The sequence below is a fragment of the Rhipicephalus sanguineus genome, chromosome 4 (assembly GCF_013339695.2).
Source record: "Rhipicephalus sanguineus isolate Rsan-2018 chromosome 4, BIME_Rsan_1.4, whole genome shotgun sequence".
NCBI classification, from domain to species: domain Eukaryota; kingdom Metazoa; phylum Arthropoda; class Arachnida; order Ixodida; family Ixodidae; genus Rhipicephalus; species Rhipicephalus sanguineus.
Genome location: NC_051179.1, coordinates 194,363,349 through 194,372,746, shown reverse-complemented (window position 1 = coordinate 194,372,746; position 9,398 = coordinate 194,363,349). Strand labels below are relative to the sequence as shown.

General features: G+C 50.9%; 1 protein-coding gene across 1 annotated transcript; it reads right to left on the bottom strand.

Moving 5' to 3' along the window:
• Positions 1-3,823: 3,823 nt before the first annotated feature.
• LOC119389161 (uncharacterized) lies at positions 3,824-4,701 on the bottom strand. Its single transcript, XM_037656383.2, has 2 exons — positions 4,429-4,701; positions 3,824-4,313 (listed from the first exon to the last, which is right to left on the bottom strand). The coding sequence occupies exons 1-2, from the start codon at positions 4,679-4,681 to the stop codon at positions 4,237-4,239; spliced, it is 330 nt and encodes a 109-aa protein (XP_037512311.1). The 5' UTR covers positions 4,682-4,701; the 3' UTR covers positions 3,824-4,236.
• Positions 4,702-9,398: the final 4,697 nt, after the last annotated feature.

Here is a 9,398-nt window from a genome sequence, read left to right as displayed (position 1 = left end):
AAGCCGTCAGGCGTGACAAAGGCTGTCTTCGGTCGAGCGTCATCCGCCATGGGTACTTGCCAGTACCCCGAGCGCAAATCAAGAGACGAAAAGAATTCGGCTCCTTGCAGGCTGTCAATTGCGTCGTCGATTCGCGGCAGCGGATAAACATCCTTGCGAGTGATCTTGTTTAGCCGTCGGTAGTCCACACAGAACCGCACGGAACCGTCCTTCTTCGCAACGAGAACAACGGGAGACGCCCATGGGCTGTCCGAGGGCCGAATAACGTCGCGTCGAAGCATATCGTCGACTTGCTCATTAATGACCCGCCGTTCTGCGGAAGACACGCGATATGGACGTTGCCGCAGTGGTGGTTGGGCGCCGGTGTCAATGCGATGGGTAACAGCGGAAGTGCGGCCGAGAGAAGTTTGCCCGACATCGAAAGAAGAACGAAATTCTTCCAGCAGGCACAGAAGTTGGGAACGCTGGACCGATGTGAGGTCGTCAGCAATGGAGGACCTAAACACATCAGCAGGTGACGAATCGGACGCGGAAACAGCACTGAGCGTACCGGAACTGGGACAGTGCGTGTCATCGGGTGCGTCCATAACTTGTGCGTCTTCGAGGGGTTCCACTCTGCCAAGACATTCCCCTCGCACCAACGTAACAATGTATGGAGATGGGTTGCGAACAAAAATAGCGGTAATGCCCTGAGTGACCTGGACGGTCGCGAAAGGTACCAGCAAGCCTCTCCTTGTGCAAACATGGTCCGATGGCGAAATGAGTGCAATGGTGTCGGAGAGACCGGCGCAGTCGACTGACACAGCCGTCGACGAGTTTGGAGGCACTTTGGTATCGTCTTTGACGAGGATCTTGCTCGATACCGATGAAGTGTCTGCCGGCGTCAGATCTGAGAACGGGGAGAGTTCGATTTCGGCTTGTGCGCAGTGAGCGACGTCGTGGAGACGGAGAGCGCCGAGTAGATGGAGCCTGGCGTGACGTCGGCGACAGAGGCGTAGGTGGGGCGTAAAATGTGCGGTTTGACTGGCTGGTGGCGGGCGACACGACTTGAGGCGGTTGGACGCGATTGCAGTAACGCGCCACGTGGCCGGCGTAACCGCATGCGAAGCGTATGGGGCGGTTGTCAGGTGTGCGCCATCGGTTTGCTGGAGCAGGGCCCGCCCATGGCGCAGGACGTGATTGACGGGGTGGCGACTGGTATGGCTGCATCGTTGGCTGCAGTCGTGGCCTCTGCATGACGTCGGCGTAGGTAGCCGGCACAGCCGCTTCGAAGGACTGATGTCTAGCGGCGGCTTCGGCGTAACTGTGTGGGGCAGCCGTAGGTATTACTGGGGACGTCCTGGCGACAACTTGGGCGTAACTGAGTGGTACAGGAGCTGGATGGTGCTGGTGGTACTCAGGCATGACCTCCGCGATTTCCTGCTCAATCGCTCGACGGAGGGGAGGGAGAAGAGTGGTTGACGGCTGTTGAACGTACTGAGGTTGAGCAAAGTCCAACAGAGAGAACTGGCGCGCAATTTCCTCGCGCACGAATGACTTCACCTCTGCGAGCAAGGCGGAGTGGTCGGATATGGTCGACAAGCCAACGAGCTCGGCGTCGCGGGATGGAGAGCGACGGGTCATCGACCGCTGCCGGCGCAGCTCCTCGTAGCTCTGGCAGAGGGTGATGACCTCGGCCACTGTGCTGGGGTTTTTGGCGAGCAGCATCGTGAAGGCATCGTCGTCGATGCCTTTCATAATGTGCCTCATCTTGTCAGATTCCGACATGGTCGCGTCGGCTTTCTTACACAAATCGAGGATGTCTTCAATGTAGCTGGTAAAGGTTTCGCCGGCCTGCTGAGCTCGTTCTCGCAAACGCTGTTCGGCCTGCAGCTTACGAACGGCAGGGCGGCCAAACACGTTGATGATGGCGGTCTTGAAGTCGGACCACGTCGTAAAATCGGATGCGTGGTTGTTGTACCACAGGCCGGCCACACCCGCGAGGTTAAAAACCAAGTTGGTCAATTTTCCCGCCTCGTCCCATTTATTGGGGACACTCACGCGTTCATAGATCGCGAGCCAGTCCTCCACGTCGGTCCCATCTGCGCCAGTGAAGACTGGGGGGTCGCGGATACGAGGGACACCGGGACATGAGGTCGGTGTAGGCGGAGGCGTCTGCTGGGCGGCGTCTTGAGGCATGGTAGCTGGCAGGGTACGGGATCGAAGCTCCAGAGGCATCGAATGGGAGCACAGCACTCTCCACCAATTTGTTAAGCGGTTTATTGGACGGGACTCGGCGACAATTCGCTATGGCGACAGTCAGGGCAAGAGCACGGGCTCCGAGAGCGAGCGGCGTTTATAAGAGGACGACCCACTAGGAGCCGCTGGAGAACGCAACCGTTAAACAGTACGAATTGCTTCGCCACACTAAGAACATTTTCCTGTTCGGCAAGAGTGAAGTACTTATCTACCAAACTGCCAAGTCTTATATTTATATAACTTTTTAGTAAAGAGATATGATCGGGCTAAGTTCAAGAAAACACCGAACAATGGAAACTTCTGACAATTAAAAAAGAACCATTTTTTAAATTTCCTAAACTTTGTCCACTTATTCTCCTCCACATCAGCTTTCACAATCATTAAAAACATGATGCATAATGTCGTTGCACTAATACTTACGGCCCCTTCAATGAGACCCTTAGGCAAGGATTGGCAATTCCGACTTCTTGCCCAGCAAAGGTATAAAATGCAGGCAGGATTGAATTTCTTTTCATTAAAAGGCCAACAGTACCGAAAAAGGTGTCGCCGGCACTGAAGACGTTAATTTTGAAATTATTTGGTCACTGCAGCGGCCACGAGCGCGGCGCTACCGAGCAGGCGCGCGCGCACCCGAGATGCTCGTTGTAAGAGACGGTGCAGTGAGAGCTCGTTCTCGCGTCCTCAGACCGATTGAGTTCGAAACAGCAACACCTCTCGGGTGACTTGAACGCACGTGCACTGGAGCTTCGCTATTCTATCCGCCCTCTGTTCGCATCTCAGCCAGGCGCTGATAACACGGCGGAGATGGAAGCAAGGTGAAAACTCTATAAGGGAGCTATGGGCGCTCGCTTCACGCATGCTGCTGCCACAGAAACTGCGCTGCGCCAGTTGCGATCAGTGGAAAGCATGAACGTGGCGCTCCAGTGGCAAAGCAAAATATGGAATGTGAAAGGAAAGAAAAGCAAAACTATCGGTAACCGGATGCGCTTGCCTATATTAGATGTCTGCAGCAGACGGCCTGAACTGGCCGCGCGTTCGGTGCGCTGTTCACACTTCATTCGGCGCGGATAGTTCTTGTGCTTTGCTCTTATTCTACTCCTCCTGTGCGTCTCATGGCGAGAAAGTATAGCTCTGAATGAGTCTATAGGGTGTATGCACGACAGGCATCGACAGCGACATGCAGGCACGTCTCGCTGTGCACTCTGGGTAATTCGCCATTTTGAAGCAATAACAAGCAGACCAAAGCAGGCAACGTTTGTGGGCTGGTCGTCGATGTGTGGTCGCAGTCGGTCTTCGGGCGTGAGGTTTGGCATCTCTGTGCAAGAATGCAACATTGTTTTGCGGCAAAATGACGCATGATCAAACGGATTACGCAGCGACGCTGTGCGTCAAAGACCAGGCGCGCTACAGTGAGAAAGTTGCCGTGTGGTGTGGACCCCTTTGAGCTTCGGGAAAGCGACTGAGTAAGAGACGTCAACCTGTGGCCGCGAATCGGCGCCGCAGACATAAGCGAGTTCCTTGTTTTGAGGACCAACTTCCTTACCCGCCAGCAACTAAAGGCTCAAAAAGGATTAGAAGGCCACAATATTGTGACCAGCGGTTGGATGCTCGAGCCATCGGTTAAGGAAGTTTCCTCAGACTCCGTGATTCTCAAAACAAAGGTACGTTAAAGCGTTTTATTCTTCTAGCAGAATACAATGTGATCTTTTTGCCCAGGTCAACCACTCGCAGAGCCTCAACAAGCCACCTGTGGATTCATAGGCCCTGTGCAAGTGCGACGGTGAAGTCGTTGCCGCGCACTGTACGTGCATGGCCGGGAACGGCGAGGCGTGCTCCCATGTCGCGGCACTGCTTTTTTACGTAGGGTACGGCGTGCGCGTGCGGCAGGAGCGTTCGTGCACGAACAGCGCCAACTCGTGGCTGCCGACGCACATCAGGAAATTGGATGTGAGGCATATCGCTAAAATGTATTTCGCGTTGTCGATGAAAAAACGACGATTAGGTGCCGATGCCAGTGCAGCTCGTGAGCCGAAAAGCCCTTGCAGAGCCAGCAGCACCCACTGGAGACTGTGGCCCTGCGAAACAGAGTACACCAACGCTCTGCTCAAAGCAATGCCTGCATCCGCGGTGCACAATGACAGGAACGGGCAGCGCCTTAAAATAGGTAACATAAGTGCGAGACTTACATACCTGATAAAAAGTGTCGGCAACACACTTTGTACTTCTGCGGATTATCGGCGACACCCTTCCTCTTGAGGCGGGCGATCCACTCGCGCTGCCGGCGTTGCGACAGCTGCCTCGTCTTGCCGCATTCATGAACCCGCACCTTTGGAATCTTGAAAAACCGAAAGTTGCTGAGGTTCTGACTGTTCTGCTTAGCCTTCTCTTTCTCGGCTTTGGTGTACGTACGGCTTTTGCAGCCTACAACGGCGCAGTAAACCATGACAGCTATCGACTGGTCATACACGCTTGCTTTGCTCGTCTGCTTGTTATTGCTTCAAAATGGCGGATTACCCAGAGTGCACAGCGAGACTTGCCTGCATGTCGCTGTCGATGCCGGTCGTGCATACACCCTATTGTGGAGACTACCTTTCGAAGCGTAAGAAGCTTAAAGGAGTACTGACACGAATTTTAGAAAATTTCGGATTGTGTCTCTAAATGAAAATACTGGTGTCGAGAAACCTAAAACGACTATTGCGGTGCCTGGGAATGCATCCTATATATTTTAATTAGCGCCACCTTAAAAAGACACTTTCGGTTTCGATATCGAGGGGGTGGCTTCTCAGTCGTTTCATAGCAGTGTGACGTCACGGAGATACAGAAACTCGCGACGTACTTGCGGCAAATCCGTCATCTGCTCGTGGTGCACATAAACAACGATGAGTGAATTGTCGTCCAATGACCCTGACCAACGTTTATAGGTACTTTTTCAGTTTTGTAACTCCTCCGCCGAAGGCGGCCGCTGCTTTTACCCAGGCAGTGAGAGGGCGCCACAGTCGTGAATAGCGCTGTCGCGCGCGCGCACACACGTGTTCTTTCCCGTAGTGCTTGGCCGCGTGCGGGGCTGTCATGGAATGTTTTTCCTGGGTGTGTTTGCTGTGCATGCGCGAGGTTACTCTCGACGACTTCGGTGAATTCAGACAACCGAGCATTCCTTGCCAGAGGAAGTCAAGCAGTTTTCAAGCTTTGCGATGCCAACTTGTTTAGTGCCCGGCTGTACCAGCATGTACAAAAGCATAACCCAGAAAAGCGGCACTTTTTTGCGCCGTCGCCCAATCCGCAGCCTCTTGAAAGCTGGATGCGAGCTATTTCTCGCGCCGATAAACCGCTGAGCGAAACATGCGCGACTATATACCACAGTGACCAAGTTTAGCCACTCTTGCATAGTGCATTTGAAAGCCTCTGTGCAAAAAAAAAGAAAAAAAAAGAAAGAAAAACGTCGACGTGAGTCTTTTGTCCAGAGTAATACGTTCTGGCGCGCTAGTTGGTTCATTGCTGTTAGACGTTATTAAACTGCACGAAATGACCACACACACACAACTAAGAAAACTGCACAACTAAGAAAACTGCACAACTCAGAAAAGAGAACAACATGAACGCAGAACAACACGAACTGCGTTCGTGTTGTTCGCTGTGTTTCCTTGCTTGTGTCCTGGTCATTTCGCGCAGTTTAAGAACGTCTAACACCTTGTCCAGAAAAATGCGATGAAAGACAAAGTTTGCCGATATCTTATGTCCATGCCGTTCCGTGACCTCTCAGGCACGTGCTTCTGACGACCATGGGTAATTGTGCACCATCACCAGAAGCAAAAGCCTTTTGTTACTGGCAAGCTAAGTGGCTTTCAAATTGAAGAAAACAACGCGCTGTGAGGTCTGCAAGTAAGATGCCCTTGGTATGCGGGATTCCCTGCCGCATGAGTCTATGCTGGTCACTGTGCGCCAAGGGCCACAGAAATTTTTTTGAGGGGGGGGGGGTTAAGTGGGGGTCGGGCAGGCAGATGTGATCGAGTGTCATTTTGAGAGCTCTGTATGCTATGGCAAAAAAAAAATTCGGGTGGGGGGGTACGGGCCCGGTGTGCCCCCTCCCCCCCCCCCTCCCTGGCTACGCCGCTGCTGTGCGCGAATGTGTCAGTGGTAACCTTTCAGAGAAACTTACGGTAGAGCGTGCTATAAAGCATGCTAGCAAGGGCACATTTTTTGGTGACCTGTTTTGGGGTGTGCTGAATGCTCTTATAACAAGAGGCACAAACACTGTTGGCTTCACTTTTATTTACTCCCATGCACTTCTTTGCACAAGCCAAATGCTTGGAAAACAGTAATACCATTTGGGCACAGAGAGAGAGCAAGAAAGCAAGTTTTAAAAATTAGTTGGCAGCAAACGTGCCAACAGAAGCGTAGCCAGGAACGGGGTTTGGGGGGGGGGGGCAAATTTCCTCCTCCGATATTTTTCGATTTTGCAAGTGTATATCCACGCACTCATACAAACACACGCACGAACATACAAAAAATATGATTACCCCCCCCCCCCTCCGCGAATGTAATGCCTGGTTATGCTACTGACTGCCAACAATACTGTACAGTATGTACGCGTGTAAAAAGTTTCCCCGTTCATTTTGCATACCAAGGATCTCGGTTTGCTTTCACAAAGTAATATTTTTTGCGATGCCACCATGTTCCAATTAATTGATCGAAATGCATGTTGCTTGACGTTTTGAAACAATACAAATGCGCATTATTATTTCGTACAATGCAAGACTTTCGAAAACGTCACGTAACGCGAAGTTGCAAAATTATTATGCGAGGAATATGCTGTGTTCTTGGCTAAACCAAATATTTTCAAGTTAATGAACGCACTAGAATTACTGAAATATGTGTCCGTCAGTTTTAGCTAAATCCGTGACACGCTTGCCAACCGCGAAAAATTCTCGGCGAATAATTCGAGTATATTGATACAGTAATGTTTTATTCGTACTACAAAATGTTGTACCCGTAAATTTCTCCGCGTTTGAGAGATGTTGTGTAACCCCGAGTTTTCTACGTTTGAAATTCGTATTTTTGGAGCATGCTCAATAGCCAAACTAGTGTGGTCTTAATGAAACGGACATGGAAAGGCGCAGGGCGAAGCGAGTGCTTTGTCATTGCACAAAACTGACGCCTGCGAAGCGTGTCTGTACAGGTCTTTTCAAGTTCGTGAGCAATATGACGCGCACAAATTAAAGTACATGTCCAATTAACGTTAAGTAACTGGAGTAAAGACCAAATACAGTGTTCGCGCAATTTTCATTTGGCCGTATGCAAATGCTCATGCAAAACCCTTCGCGCTAGCGGACGACCCTCGCTCTCCTAGCGCAAAGCGCGACTGCAGCGCTGTGGTGGCGGTTGCGGCGACAGGCCGCCGCAACCGCCATGGCCGCCATGGCCTCCGAGATGGCGGACGCGCGGCGGGTTTTTCTCCGGCCGTCCCAATCGCACGGAGAGAGCGTATTTCCCGAGGTGCGCGTGGCGCGCTCTTTTCTCCGCACCGCGGCGCTCTTTCTTGGGATCGGAAACGCTGCCGCGCTGTTGGCGCAGCTTGCATGTGGCGAGGAAAAAATGGTTTTGCGCTTTTATTAACCTCGCGCTGATTTGGAAATGTCTGGTCAAGGTGTACGAGAGGTCAAGTAAATGCCGGGGTCTATCGATTCCCAAATGGGCGTTTTTTTTTCTGTAGATTTGCGCCGCCTTTATTAGAGCACTTAGAAAAACGATGCCTCTGCAAGAGATCCGCATGTGCTAGAAACCTACTATACTTCGAAATTTGCGGGCTGTATAGTATGGGCACGCTAGCGAAGGAGAAGAAAGAAAAAAGAACCATGATAGGCTGGGCGTGATGACGCCCGGGGCTCGCGCTCGCCCTGCCGCTAAAGACCGATCAGTCGTTGCCGGGCCTCCGTAAATTAAACACGTTTTTTGTCGCCTATGTGTTCTCTGAGGGCTTTGGCCGACCACTCGCCCCGAGCCCACAGTAGATATTTTGATAATGTTGTAAGCTAGATTTAAGGCCTGCGACGGAAGCAGTCCGTTTGAAAGCAGTATCGCAAAAAGCAGGTATTGGTGCTTGCTTCCTTTGTGCATTTTTTCCTTCGGTGTAACAACATATAGCGAAATGAAAACACACGTACAGCAGCACTCAAGTTTTCCATTAGGGACACTTTGTTTATATTTCCTTTATTAACAACTTGCAGGCACTTCCTTCTATACGGAATGCTTTACAGGCATCCCAAGCTTCTTTTTGCTATTCGACTTGCAGAAGGGTACGCAGCAGTATGCCATATTCCTGAAATTAAAGAGAAGACACAGGACCTCACAGCATTTTCTCTAGCAACTGCAACAACAACAAAAAAAAAAACAGCACTGACAGAGTGTCAGTTATATAGCCGTACACAAGCACGCAAGATAAAAAACCGCGCAAACGCCGCAGCATGAGCGCGTTACAAAGAAATAAGGTCGAGCGCACGCTGGAGCGGAACGCTAACTGAGCCGACCAAACTCGGCATCAGCAATCGTCATGCTCTCTCCTCGCGATGTCGCCGGCGCCATCAAGTCTCGCGCGACAGCCGCGCTCGCATAGCGCCCCTAGCAAAAATCCCCAATAGAAAACCAATAGCCTATTGGTTTATGGAACACCTATTGGTCTATTGGTTCTTATAGGTCTATTGGTTCCTATAGGTCTATTGGTTCCTATAGGTCTATTGGTTCTTATAGGTCTATTGGTTCTGCATAGGTCTGTTGGTTCTGCATAGGTCTACTTGTTTTGTATTTGCATATTTGAACTATATTAGCCTATTGGTAATGTATTAGTTTTGTATCTGTCTATTTGCCATTCATTAGCCCATCACAAATGGTCTTGCATAAATGCGTCGTTGGTGTCAGTTTTCATGCAGAAGGCCCACAATGTGGCAGCGCCCCTGCAATGACAACCACAGTGGATGAATGAGGCATATGTTCAAATATATTCTCATAATCAAAACTACAAGTGCTTCTTCTGGCCCTTGATGATGTTGGCGATCTTGCGGGCGACTATTTTGCCAAGGCAACTATGTCTTGTGTCAATTTCTTCTGGACTGCCTCATCCGCACTCGAGGAAGTGCCTGAAAGATTCTGTAAATAAACAGAGCCAT